Source organism: Rhinolophus ferrumequinum, chromosome 11, assembly GCF_004115265.2.
Source record: "Rhinolophus ferrumequinum isolate MPI-CBG mRhiFer1 chromosome 11, mRhiFer1_v1.p, whole genome shotgun sequence".
Taxonomy (NCBI): domain Eukaryota; kingdom Metazoa; phylum Chordata; class Mammalia; order Chiroptera; family Rhinolophidae; genus Rhinolophus; species Rhinolophus ferrumequinum.
In genome coordinates, this window is record NC_046294.1 from 65,555,208 (window position 1) to 65,568,962 (window position 13,755).

At 45.9% G+C, this 13,755-nt stretch overlaps 1 protein-coding gene across 2 annotated transcripts in view; it reads left to right on the plus strand.

Annotated features, from left to right (window-relative positions):
• AMOTL1 (angiomotin like 1) overlaps positions 1-13,755 on the plus strand; it is a 150,938-nt gene that overhangs the window by 21,177 nt on the left and 116,006 nt on the right. The window contains exons 2-3 of one of the 2 annotated variants that reach the window (XM_033120024.1): positions 2,016-2,150; positions 13,333-13,383. In XM_033120024.1, coding sequence (XP_032975915.1) covers positions 2,066-2,150; positions 13,333-13,383 — 136 coding nt within the window. In that variant the 5' untranslated portion in view covers positions 2,016-2,065. The remainder of the gene's footprint in view (positions 1-2,015; positions 2,151-13,332; positions 13,384-13,755) is intronic. The other variant, XM_033120026.1, reaches the window with a different exon arrangement.

The window sequence follows — 13,755 nt, forward strand, 5'->3', positions numbered from 1 at the left end:
TGAAGTTAATAAAACACTCCACATGAACCTGTGTCGTTCAGATTAATAAAATAAAATGCATGGATGTGAAAGCCTAACCTTACACATCCAGAAGACAACATCTTGCAAATCTGTTTCCTGGGGGCCAGTGGGGCCTAAGCCACTGGGTCAAGGATGGGGAATTTACTTTAAAAATGACTCTCTAATTAATCAGTAAAGCTCTATTTTTGTCAAACAAAGCTATGAGAATCTCTCACTCACTTCTCAAGGATACTATAGGATTCATTGAATGATTTTGAATGACCTATTTATTGTAAATAAATGTTGCTCTTTAAGGATGGAGTGTAATTGTTAATGTTATTTCATAATTGATGAAGATACAAGATGTTAAATATTTAATTAACTGATGATACCAATGTTATCATGTCCCAAGATTGGATTTCCATTCCAGACATGCTTTTACTTTTGCACCAAGAGCATGTTTTGTTCTAATGGAGGTCTGCCTCTAGCCTCAATCAGCCACCTCTCACATACTGAGGCTGATGTCTGATACTGAGGCTATTTATCTGTTTGCTAACAGATAAATATTGCAGATTTTTCAGCTCACTGATTTGGGTGGAGGGGTTGCCTTTGTGTGTAAAAGCATATTATTATAGGCTGCAAGTCGTGACAGACTGAACAGGCCTTCGACAACATCTAGTCCCACTTCCTTCATCTAAAATTGAGGACATTAAGCCCAGAGAGAGTAAAGTGATTTGCCCAAAGTGACCTGGATAGTGCCAGAGTCGGCGCTAAAATCTGGATTTCTTGATAAATACAGTGTTTTCACTTTGGCATTGTGCTATGTCCATTCTGATCTAGGGTTCTTCTAAAACTTTTGGGTACTTGAATTGAACACAAATCCCCCGTGAGCCAGTACCTGATAGAGTGCAGTACAATGTTTGTTACCTCCTGGTATTTTACTAGAGATTTTTGATTGTTTGTTACAACTCCCAAGAGTACGAGACTTCTCTAGGCAGACAGCCAAAAAGTCAGTTTGCCATGTCTGCAGTCAGGCAGGCTGTGCAGGAGCCTGCGAGGCAACTTTGAACAGCATTCTGGAGACCAAATCCAGCCAGGTGCTCCGATTACAACAAATGATAATGGCTGCCCGTCCTAATTAGGCCGACAGGATTTCTGCCATGTAGATGTTCCACTTGCTGCGTTTGCAGATTAGGTCAATCAGTCATGTTCAATTATTCAGCCGCATTTAAGAACCTGCTACACGCAGAGCGTTAGGAAGATCTACTTGTATTATGGGCAGAAGTTTGACCATGAGTTGTAATCTTCACAGATACAGTTTATAGATAGACATTCTCCAGGCTGGACTTGGGGATAGCCAGTGAGTTGACCTTTTTAGGAGAGCCAAAGGCCCTTGGGACACATGACTTTTTATCACAGTTTTCAAGAGGAAATGAAAATTAGTTTCCATGGTTCTTATTGGCCCTGGAAGTTTCCTTTAAAATAATATTTATTATATACTTTTTTTTCAGACTATAAAAGGAATGTATGTGTAATGTGGAAAATGCAGGAAATTACAAAGAAAATTAAAAGCACTCATATTTCCAATACAATGTTAGCTACTTCAAACTTTTTAATTCAACGTTTTTCCAGTCTCTTTTTCAGGCATATATAGTGTATATACCTATTTATTTTTAAGAAATTGAGATCCCACTGTATCCTACCCCGAAATTCTAGGAGTCGACAAAACATGCAGAACTAAACACAGTACGTTCTTTGCTCAAGGCCTAGCATGTGATAGTTCCCCATAAACATTTGTTAATTGATGGAGACGGAAACCATGGTACCTGGACTTGAGCAGCCTCATTGGAAGATCTCTCCCACACAGGCCATGACTGAATCTTGACAACAATATTTGCACACTAAAGAAATATAATAAACTAGAAACTGACTACTTTCCTTCAAGGTAGCCTCCCCTTCTCAGGAGAGCAGCAATAGTTATTCATCTCTATTGTTTGTGCTCGTATTTATTTTAGGAGATTCCATTTGATCTGAGAGCTGCGCATACAAGAGACTTGCTGGAAGCATGGACCTCAGTGAAAAATGGCCTTTGGAGGAAGGAGCCTGGTTGTCTCATGCTGGAATTCATCATTATGCCAACACCAGAGTGGGTATGGCTGCTTTTGATGTCCCCGATAACACGTGGTACTCTTCAATCCCTGCACTCATTGTCAACCCAGCCGTACTCAGTAGATGCCCAGGGCTGTCTGTCATTTCAAAAGCAGGCGGGTAGAGAGGCGAGGGCATGGATGTTGGAATAAGGCAGACCTGGGCTCAGATCCTGAGTATCCTACTTTCAAGTTCTGTGGCCTTGAGAAAATCTATTGTGTCTTCAGCTCTAAAGGAGAGTAAGAATGCCTACTTCGTAGGGTTGTGATAAGGACCATGAGTGATGTAAGCTGTCGTTTACTGAGCCCTTACTCTAGCCAGGGGGGAAGTTAGTCACATATCTTTGAGTATCTAACCTGTGTTAAGTACTGTGTTTCTGTTTGTCTGGTCCCCTCTCCTTTCCTCTCTTTCCTCTCCTCTCTTTTCCTCTCCACAGCCCTGCGAGGATTAAAGATGAGGATAATGCAATCGATATAAAGAGAGTAGGTCAGCTCACCTTCCCTTCTTTTTCGTTGTCCTAGCATCTGATTAATGCAACTCAGCATTAAATAGTGGGGATATTGTGACTGTCCTAGAATGGAGCATAAATGTAAAAACTATAATCCTGACACAGACAGAGCTGTGGTCCTCTGTCAATTCTAAGAGTCTAACCCTTCTCCATGCCCCAGAACTAATGGAGATCTCTTTTGGTGGTAGGAGCCACTCTATGGATGGGGAGATCAAAGGCCACAGAGGTTGACATAGTCACATGATGCTTTTGCTAAGGATATGTCACCTATTGTTGTTTATTCATTCACTCAATACATATTGAGTATCTACTATGTACCAAGCACGGGGAATACCAGAGAGTGAGCAATATAGACATGGAGATCACCAGACTACTCTCTCTGCTGTGCCCTGTCTCTAAAATGGGCTGAGTTATATTGCAATAAACATTTCCTGAGCTTCCGCACTGCACCAGGGTACATCTTCCCACCAAGACTACTGCACACAATAGGAGATTCCCCAAAGGGAAGCTCGATACTCTGAGAATGGGAGCTTGGATGCAGTCTAGCCACAAATCAACAGCTGTGCCCTGTCACACTGCCACCCTAGCCACTTGTTTAGAGGTTCCTAAGCCAGTATCTCCTTCTAGCCCGTGGAATAAAGTTGAACCTCCTCAGCTCAACACACAGACCTCCCTGATGTGACCTCTGCCTGCCTCTCTAGACTCCTCTGCTGCTCATCACTGAAAACAAACCCCCTCCTCAGATAGGGAGTTTGCTAGATCATCCTCCCTGTGGATCCTTGAGTAGATCAAGCTCCCACACACCTGTGAGACTTTGCAGAGACATTCGTTACTATTTGCCTTTTACTTGGTCAGCTCCTATTCCTCTTTGAAGCTTCAGCTGAAGTCATCTATTTTGGGATCTCTTCCTGCTGCTGCCACCTACACACACCTCTCCTGGTCTGAATGCGAGGTCCCTTCTCAGTGCTGCCACAGAACTTGCAGGTTCCTGTGTCCCAGCACTTAGCCCACTGTACTGTGATTCTCTGTGTCCTAGACGGACTGTGAGATTTTTGGGACAGATGTCTGGTTTTAGTCACTGTTGCGTCCCTTACACAAATAGCCTGGCAAATACTTGATGTATATTTAATGGCTGGGTGACTCGATGAATGAATGAGTGGATGGATGAATGAATGAATCAGGGGAAGGACCACATCTTCTGCATATCTCTGATTTCACTGAGGACATTTTTGCACTGTGGCAACCCCAGTGGTCACACGACTGCTTTTGGCACCGTAACCTAGGCGACAGAATCAACCATCATAGAATTCTAGAACTGAAAGAAGCCCTTAGTGATCAGTGTGACAAAAGGGTGGCTAGAAACTGCTTATTGTGACCAGTTCCAAGCACTACCACATCCCTTCATGAGTTCACTGTCATGTCTGTACAATCTTTGGGGCATGGCTGGCTAGTAGGAGGGGGACACAGACCTGTGTCCAGATCGGCCTAATGGGAGGGCACTGCTCTCGGGTAAGTGATGAGCTCATGGGGTGGAGAGAGGAGCTTAGCTCTGGTAGGCAACAGATACCATAATATCTGGCCCCAGTTGAGACAATCAGTCTGTGAGGATGGAGGTGTCAAAGAAAGAGTGGGTAGTGTTGCCATATGTGCGTGAAACACCATCACAAGGAGTCGATATGGCTGAAATTTGAAAATGCTTGTGGGCAGCTGGTATTAGGATGGTTCTCAGAGGTCTGGGCCGGGGTTCGGGGAAAGGGCTCCAGTCCTAAGAGGACGTGGCAGTGTGCCCAAAGGGGAACCTGGTGAAATCTTGAAGTGAAATGAAGAAACTAGCCCTCAGAAATGAAGCAGAAGCCCTGCTGTGCCAGACCTAAGTCAGAATTGGATGAATTACAAAAAAATATTGGTAACCGTTTATTAGGTCAATACATTATACTAGACATTATGCTAAGCCTTTTTTTTTAGAGGTAGATTGTCTCAATTCATTCTCACAACAATCTTAATCTCATTTTACGAAGAAACTGAGCTTGAAGAGGCTGACAAACTTGTGCAAGGTCATTCAACTGGTAAATGGCCGAGTGGGGATTTGAACCTAGGTCTGCCTAACCCCAAGCTACCGCAGGCTGTTGCCCCTCAATTCACCCTCCAAAACTCCCTAGTCTGCCTTATCAGTTTAAGGCTTTGGTGGTCCAGTTACAGATTCTAATTGCTGGTTATTTCATTGTCATAGTAGAAAACAGAACTAGATCTGAGCAGGGCTGAAAATAAACAGTGCTGTCGCAATGCGTGGATTATCATCCAAGACCCTCCTACGGCTTTAGCTAATGCCAAAGCCATGACCCACCTGCTTTCCTTCACACCCCACACCCGTGTCCCACCTCTCCCATCACTGGCTGGTACCAGCTGTTCCATCTCTGAGGCCCAATGTGAGCTGATGGGGTTGACATTTCTAGTGAAGTCCCAGGGAAAGTCCTGGAAGTGTCCAGACCCCGGGGCTTTTTTCTTGGCTTCATGGAGTCCTCCGAGAACTGTGCTATCTGCCAGGGAGGCTCAGTCATCCCGGTGAGTCACAGGCCTTGAGGCAGGGCCAGATCCCCGCAACATCTGCCTTTGTGCTGTCCTCCGAGCATCTCAGGCTGCTGTGAGTGTGGGACAGCCTCCAGGAACCTGCCTGGGGAGAACCCAGGAGGTCTGGGGGTGATATGGAGTTTCTGGAGGAAAGTCCCTCTGCCACTCCTGCTTCCTACACTCCCAAAAATACCCTCAAGGGCCTGGGCCAGTGGTTTTGCAAACGTATTTTCAAGGTCTGGAAAACATTTTTCAAGTAAAATTGTATGCAGTGCCTGACACACAAAACTGAAGGAGGCCCGTGTTGCGCCAGAGCCCCATTTCTGATTGTCACTTTGCAAGCTGATGTGGCTGTTCCTTCAATTCACCAACTGCCACATTGTACGGGTAGGGATTGGTGCTGAAAGGGAGGCCTCCACAGCCTTCTCAGTGAATCTACAAAACACTTCTTTCTGTTACGGATGTGCTCACTCAGCTGTTTGGGAATCCTGCTGTCATCCACTCTTCCCGGGGGACTCAACCTGCTTAAGCTCCTCATTAGGGGAGAGAAGGGAAGTCTGGGAAACATAACCTGGCGGTAGGGCCAGGTGCATCTAGAAAGTCAGCGGTGCAGTTCCCAGTACGGGAATAAAAACAGGAAGGAGCAGATTTCCTTTCTGGTGACTCTCAAGGTCAGGGAGAGTTTTAAAACATCAGGAAGGAAGGAAGGACCTTTTTCTGAGAGCAGTCTGTGTGCCTAGCACTGCCATAGACATTATTTCATTTTATTCAAATCTTCATTGAAATCTTGTCAAGCAGTTATTATTATCTCCATTTTGCAGATGAGGAAACTGAGTCTTGGAATGGCAAGAGAACTAAGCCAAGCTCATTCAGCATAGGCCAGCAGAGCTCATGTTCAAACTCAGATTTTCATACCCCTCAGAGCAAACTTAGAACTATGCTCTGTCCGTTTCAACCTCAGTCAGTTTCAAAAAAAAAAAAAGCAACATTTTGGCATCCACCTTCCTGTGAAGCTTGATCCTTTTTGTCTAGTTCTTTTGCATAAGATATAGTAAAAAGGACTGATACAATGGAATCTGTTATCCATAATCTCCTATTGGCATTTTGTTTTAAACACGTTTCATTTTACAGAGGAGACTGCAGTCCAGGCAGGTTTGGAAACGTATCAAAGATTAGTGGCAGAACTCAGGCTGGAACGCAGGCCTCTGCTTCTCCTTCCAGCATCTATATGCACTATGCTGACTGTTAAGGCCTTAGCTTCTCGGAAAAACCATTTCACTATGAAAGAAGAGAGGCCCCTATGCAGCCAAGAAGACTATTTGCAGTCCCGCAAAGAAGCGATTCCCTTTCAGGCCTCTGTCCAGGAAACTGGGGTGGAAAATTTGAGATCAGGGTAGTCTCTGCAACTCAGCAGACACTCACATTTCATCCTATGGATTTCTTTTCTTAATAATTCAGTCATAGATTTCAATTGCAGCTAATGTTTTTGCACTTAATCCTAACACAGGGTATTTTGTCTGATTTCACCCAGTAGATCCAGCCAAGTGTGAGTTGGAAGTGTATGATTTTCCTCTGCAGGGCCCTTTTTCTGTGTGTATTTTTGGAACGGTTCTTTATTCTGATTCATGTCCACATACACCTTCCAGTAGCTTCCTGGCTCAGCCAGAGTTTATTTCCTTTGATATGATGTTGAGTGAAGAGTCTTTTAAACTTTCATCTCTATTCCATAGATGGTAACAGGAATTCTAGGGGGCTGGATGGATCCAATTTGTTTATAAAACACCTTGCTATTGTTAATAGCATGGATTGCATTGGCATTTGAATTTTTCAGAGAACACAGTCAGCATTTTTACCAAAATTAATCCTTGGCTTCCTGTCAAACTTAATATCATATCATCTCTTGGCCTGTATTGTTTCTGCTAAAGAAAATTATTTTTTTCAGGTGATATTAACTAACTTTTCTTCCTATAGAGCCCATTTCTTTCTTCTGGAAGTTATAAAAGACTTAAAGCAGTTATCTGTGGCTTGATTTTTTTATTTAAGGGCAATCAAGCCGCTATGTTTTTTTGTTTGTCCCTTTCAACAAGGATTATGAAAATGTGGGGTTGTGCTAAAACAAAAGAATATTAAACCCTAAGAAAAGCAGAAATGTTCTTTTGGCCAATTTAGCCCTGGAACTAATGTTGTGACCAATTAAGTACAATTTCCTTTTTGATAAAAACATATGGGTGGACATACATTTGTCCTTGGTGTCCTCTGCTGGCTTGTCCTAAGAGGAGGCAGATAAGAGACAAGGTAACAGAAGAGAGCCATGCTGTGCTCAGGCAGCCATGGCCCCACTCCTTCCTCCTGTGTCAGCCCTGCCTATGCTCCCCAGGGAGCGGAGGGGAGGACGGGCAAGCACCACTTCTCCACTTGCTCTGCTATTAACTAGCAGAGGCCTCCAGCAGAGAGGAGGCTACCTGCAGAGAAGATGAACCAAGAGCAATGCCGGGAAGGAGAGGAAGGCAGAGGGGACGCTCAGGCGGCTTCTTTCTGTTTTTCATGCTTGAAATTGGTGCCCTCCCAGGGGCTGGGGTTAGGAAGATTGTACACAGATCCTAGAGGCCTCTGGCTACCATTCTAACTTGTTATTATGGTGTTTGTGTAACTCTTTTTTTATAAAGGGAATTGATAACATAACTTAGCTGAAAAAACAAAACGAGAAACTTCTCCCTATGTGGCTTTGAGCCCTTCACCCATTCCTTGGAGGAAGAAGCCAAGAAAAGGACTCATCACCTTCTCTTTTCTACTGACCAAGGAGCTGTGTATCCCCTGGGGACTCTGGAGTCCATGAAGGCTGGCTGGGGCCCAAAGCAGGGGCCCTCTGTGTGGCCTTTCTTCCAAGCAGAGCCTGCAGCCCTTGCAGTAGAGGCCGGCTAGGGGCTGAAGGCGTGCCTGGACTCCTGCACTGGCCCACAGCAGTCCCTTCACATTAAGGAGAATATCAGTGATGGGGCTTGTGCTAAGAACGCCTCTTCCAGCCTCCCCAGAAAATATTTGGGGTGTGTCCTCAGTTCTAGAAATGGAGCAGAATTCCTTTGATCCTAGAGTTATACCCAATATTGCTATGTGACCGAACTTCAATTCCCGAGGAATGGAGGTCCTGACTGAGTTTTCCAGATAACTGAAGCATAACCCTTGAAATGCCTAAATTTTGTTCCAAATTTTACTGTTTTCTAATAGCTGATAAGACTTTTCCTCCCTATGGCTTTTTGTACATTTTTGCCCTACTAAACAGAAAATAGTCACATCCCAGCTTATGACTAAAGCTGGACCAACTTTTCATTTAGTAATGTATTGCCTTTAATTTGGAATCTGTAATAGGGTGTCCAACTTGTTTAAGCAATTCAGAAACACGTTTGAATATGCCTCAAGAAAATTCTGCCACGACCACATGAAGCTGTGCATGAGGTTTCAGTTTGGAGATGGAGACCGGGATAGGATGGGAAAGAGAATTTTCTGTTTTTTCCTTTACTTTGCATATGTATTATTTGCTTATATAATAAAAATTAATTTAGAATTATATATTATATTACAATGTAATGTATATAATTACACACAGTAATACACACACACACACACACACACACACACACACACACACATATAAAAGCTAGGGGTTGGGTTCCCAGGCTAGCTTCCCCAAACCTGTTCAACTCATGATGCAGCAGGGCAACAGTAAAAGTAGACATTAGACATAACCCTCCCCTCTTCCCCGCCCCCCCCCCGTGTTATCTGTTTCTATGGAAAACATGAGCTCCAACAATATTTTACCCTGAGCCCCAGAAATATTTCTTCCTTGCTGCTTTCTCCTCACATGTCCCACTCTCTAATAAAACCTGCCCTAGAAATAAGAGGAGGGACTTCCTTTTCCTGTCTGCAGGGGCCAGGGCAGAAGGAGGCTCACTCTTTTCCTAGGACAGTCAAAAGAGGGACTCAAGCCCTCTAACTGGGAGAGAAAGGAACATATACTAAGCATGCGCTGTGTGACAGGTACTGCGCTCGGTCTGTTTCATCCTTTACCTGTGTTGCTTCTCCTGCCAATCCAATGAGATAGGTATTATTATCAGGAACTTGATGCTCTGAGTGTCTTAGTAACATGCCTGAGAGTGCCTCTGAAGATGGACAGAGCTGAGAGTCCAGCCTATACACTGTCCTTTAAATTGAGTGTCCCTCCAACAGAACCATTTCTTTATAAGAGGCCTATTAAAGTTAAATATGGATGGGCACTTTAGACATTGCCTAAGGGTCAGGAAGGACCTCTGTCATGGAATTCCTTATTAGAAGGTGAGCGCCTTGAGCACAGGAACCTGTTCTGATTACCTATCTGTCTGCAGTGCCTAGCATCGTCTTGGAAGCACAGTAAATCCTCCGTAAATGCTTGTTTGATTAACAGGAAAATTACTGTTTGCTCTGCGTGGCTTCCTAAGATAGAAAATTAGAATCATATATTTAAAACAATTTTCAGCAGCAAGTATTGAGACCAGAAAAATATTTTCTCATTGACCTTCAGTTGATTAGGAAATTCAAATCATGAAAGTGCTGTAAGGAAAGTTCCTGGCTTACAAGTCACCTATTTATAGGAACAAAGTGAAGGGGAGTCCACTGTGAGTTAGTTAGAAGAGCTGGGCAGGCTCCAGAACCTAATCACCAGGTGGAACATTTGTAATGCTGTTCCTATGGGGGATATCTGGTGCCAGCTCCATATAACCCACTCATAGAACACAGACTGAAAGTCAGGGGCAATGTAACATTGCTCTTAACTTGAAGCATACGCTATGGTTAATGACTCCTTCGGTAGCTCAAAGTTATTAAAGAAAAAAAGAGCCCATTTTCTCAGTTGTGAAAGGAGTGCACCATCCAATAATAACTAATATTTACTTGATCTTCACAATGAGACAGCCTCTCTTCTAGGAGCTCTAAGTGGTTTAGTTCATTGCACTCTCATCATAACCTTAAGAGTGAGGTATGATTATTATCTCCATGTTTACAGAAAATTGAGGCTGGCAGAAATTAAATTACTAGTTAATAGTGGAGCTGGTATTAGAATCAAGATCTGGCTGACTCTAAAGCCCTCTGTAGACTGGCCAAAGGCTAGTTGCCTCTGAATGATGGGGAAATGAAAGAGACTGATCCTGCAGAAAGGGCATCTGAGCCCATCCACTCACGGGATCAGTAGGTCAAAAGCTGCTATCAGGACCAAGAACCGACTATTGGAATTGACAATGGCAAGGCCAAATCTTGACCTTGACAAGAGCTATTTTGGATAAGTGATGAGCTAGAAGCCTTTAAGAGCAAAAGGAACAAGTGGACACAATGAGTATAGACAATTCTTTTGATGAATTTTGTTGTAAAGGGCAGCTGGGAATTGAGAGTGGTAGCTGGAGAGAGGTAGAATCCAGTGAGGAATTTTCTTTTAAAGATAAATACACAGTAGTATGTGTGTATACTGATGAGAATGATCTAGGAGAAGGAAAACATTTAGGTTGCAAGGGGGAAAAGTCACTTGAGAGGGCATAGGATTTGATCCACATTGGAGGAGCTGACCTCAGATGCAGTACAGATGGTTCATCCATAGTAACAGAAGAGCAGGAGAGTAACTAAACCAGGCATACACAGAGCAGTTACTGGGCTGCCGTAAGCTCCACTTAAGGTTAGTGGTCATGAATTGAAAATAAGACCAGGCAGCATGACGGTGTGCTTCTCCAATCGTGTTTAGCTGGGTGCTGGCAGAGAGAGAGAGAGTGAAGAACGATTTTATCAGGATTATGGTTTTTCCAAGGATGTAACATGGAGAGAGAGGAACACAGATCTGAGTAGATACATAAAAGAGAATAATAATGAACCTGGAAGCTAAGGTGGATATAGGAGGAAGGAAGATCATAAGGAGAGTAAGGAACAGAGGAAAGGTTAAGGGATAAGTAAATTATAGGAGCAGCTAGGGTCAAAGAGACATTGAATTAAGATAATAGAGGGAATAAGCTGGAAAGTTAAGAGGCAGTGATGGGAGAGAGGAATACTCGACATTGAGATTTTGGATGGTGTCACTCTGAGAGCAGAGAGCTGAGGAAGCTAGAGGTCCAGGATGGGAAAGGATACTGAAGAGCTGAGAGACTACAGTAGGAGACGAATCCATTAAGTAGATTCAGAAATAAGAATTGTCATGGGAATGGTATTGGGGAACGTGACAGTGAGCCAGATACCAGTATCTTCAAGGAATAGAGGTAGAATAACGGAGGATCTGCAGACAGTTTCAGTAAGTAGGGTAATGGGGTCTGTTATTTTCAAGGAAGGCCCGGTTTTGATCGGCGTAAGAAATTGAAAGAAACATTCAGACAAGAGGCTGAGGATAATGGGGATTTTGCTGGTGATGATCATGAATTCCTGAGGGCAAACGGGAGGCTTCTACGAGACGGGAATGGTGGCGTGATACACACATTCACCCAAGCACATTCCCTTCTTGGATTTAGGAGCTGGGGTGCCGGGGGGCAGAGATAGATAGGGTAGGCAGCTCAAAAGTGGTTGCTTCAGTGGGGGAAGGACAGCCCCACCCGGCTTCACCATGAGCTATGCTGGCTAGAGTGGCTTCTTTCTGTCCTCCAAGGTAATTTGTAAACCCCAAGCTGACAGTGGAAAACCCAGAGACGGCTGAGTGTTTACAGAATTAGAGCACTGTGGCACAGATCTGGGGGCCCTCAGGCTGCAGCAGCTGGTGATCTGATCACTTTGAGACTATAGATGGCCCCCCAGAGGTTGCCCAGACTGTTGACTCCAACAGTCAGTCTTCCAGGACAAGGATAGAGACGGGACAACCATTTTCCATGTTTGCTCCTACATTCCTTTTACCTCTTCCTGGCGTTAGTGTGGTCTCTGTCTCTGGAGCACATCCCAAAAGCCCCGGGCCCTCCCAGGCAGGGCAGTCAGTCCTGGGGGGAAATGCCTAATGCAACTGCCCAAGTTTTTCAGGCCCCTGCCCCAGAGAGATTCCCACAATCGGACATGATGAATGACTTAGGACCTACAACTCCATCTCTCAGACCATAGCCTCTTTCTACATTATATATCTGAAACCGCTTAACTCTTGATATAGTAGAAGGAGCAGGGCTCGGCTCTCCTCACACAGACAAACCCCCCCCCCCCCATAGTGCTGAGCAGTCATTCATAAGTTACTTAGTTTCTGAGGCTCAGTTTCCTTGCCTGTGAAATGGAGACATTCCTTTCCCTGCTTGAACCAGGCAGTGTCTTGAACCAGGGGAAGGAATATTGTTTGGACTGAAGTTAGAATTCAGGTTCATAAAGAAGGAGGGGGCTGAGGGCATTTGAGGATCCTCCTCCCTTGCTCTCTGACATTAAAGCTCTAAAAATCTTTCATCTCCCCATGAGGAACACAGAACAAATGATCTCCCCAGCATCCGGGTAGGACAGACGTAATACCCCAAAAAAAGCAGGAATCGTTTTATAACTGGTTATGCTCTGATTTTTAATAAATGGGGGTGGGAGAGGACACCCTCCAACCGGGAGGTGGGAGGCAGCGCGCGAGCCTCTGCCGAGCGTGACGGCCGCGGTCGCCTAGCAACGGGCGGCGGGGGATGCGCGCGGGGCGCCGGGCCGGGCGAGCGCGGGGAACTGGCCGCCGCCGCCGCCGCGCACACTCAGCCCTCGGGGACCCGCCGGGAAACTTTGGGACTTCTCAGCGCTGGGCGTGGGCGCGGGGCCGGCGGACGCAGCGATGCGCCCCGAGGGCTGAGGGCAGAGGATGGGGTCGCAGCCCGCCGCGCTGGCCCGCGGAGCCGCGAGGTCGCACCTGGGGAAAGTTAGCGCGCACCTGCCCGCGCCTGAAAGGCGCACGGCCCCTGGGCCGAAATGCCCCCGGGGTTGCTTGGCCCATTCTTCATCCTCTGTGGGTCTGGCGTCCCGAACGCCGCGTGGCCCCGGGTTCACGGATTCTGATCGCTGGGAGAGAGAAACCCGCGCTTTTCTTAGGGACCTGCGCGGTCACGGAGGCTTCATCGATTCGCCCTGAATGGTTGCGATCCTATTTTTTTCTGTTTTTCTTCTTTCTCCAGACAGTGAGTTTGTGGAAGCCTCTCCCGCGCCCTATAACCCGGAGGAGTTAGGTAAGTCTGCCCCTTCGCCTGCCTGCTCGAATTCCTCACGAAAACCGCGAGTTTTGGGGGGTGCCCAGACGAAATCAGCCGGAGGGGCGGAGGGACAGAGCCAGAGGTCACTTCCCGGGCCGGCCGCACGTTCCCTTCCACGCGAAAACTGACTGGCCTTTTCTCGGCGCGTGTGCTCTGGAGTGGCGGGGGAAGTGTCAGTTGTGCAGGGAGAGGGGGGCGAGGTCGGCGGGCCAGGTCAGTGATAACTGCTCCGAGGAGGGCGGCCCGGCAAACTTCCCCACCTGGGGCCTCGGGAAGCGCTGACACGCACCCTGTCTGGAGGAGGCGGCGGTGGCTGGTTCTCCCTCGCCGAGTACCTTGCACGAAAAG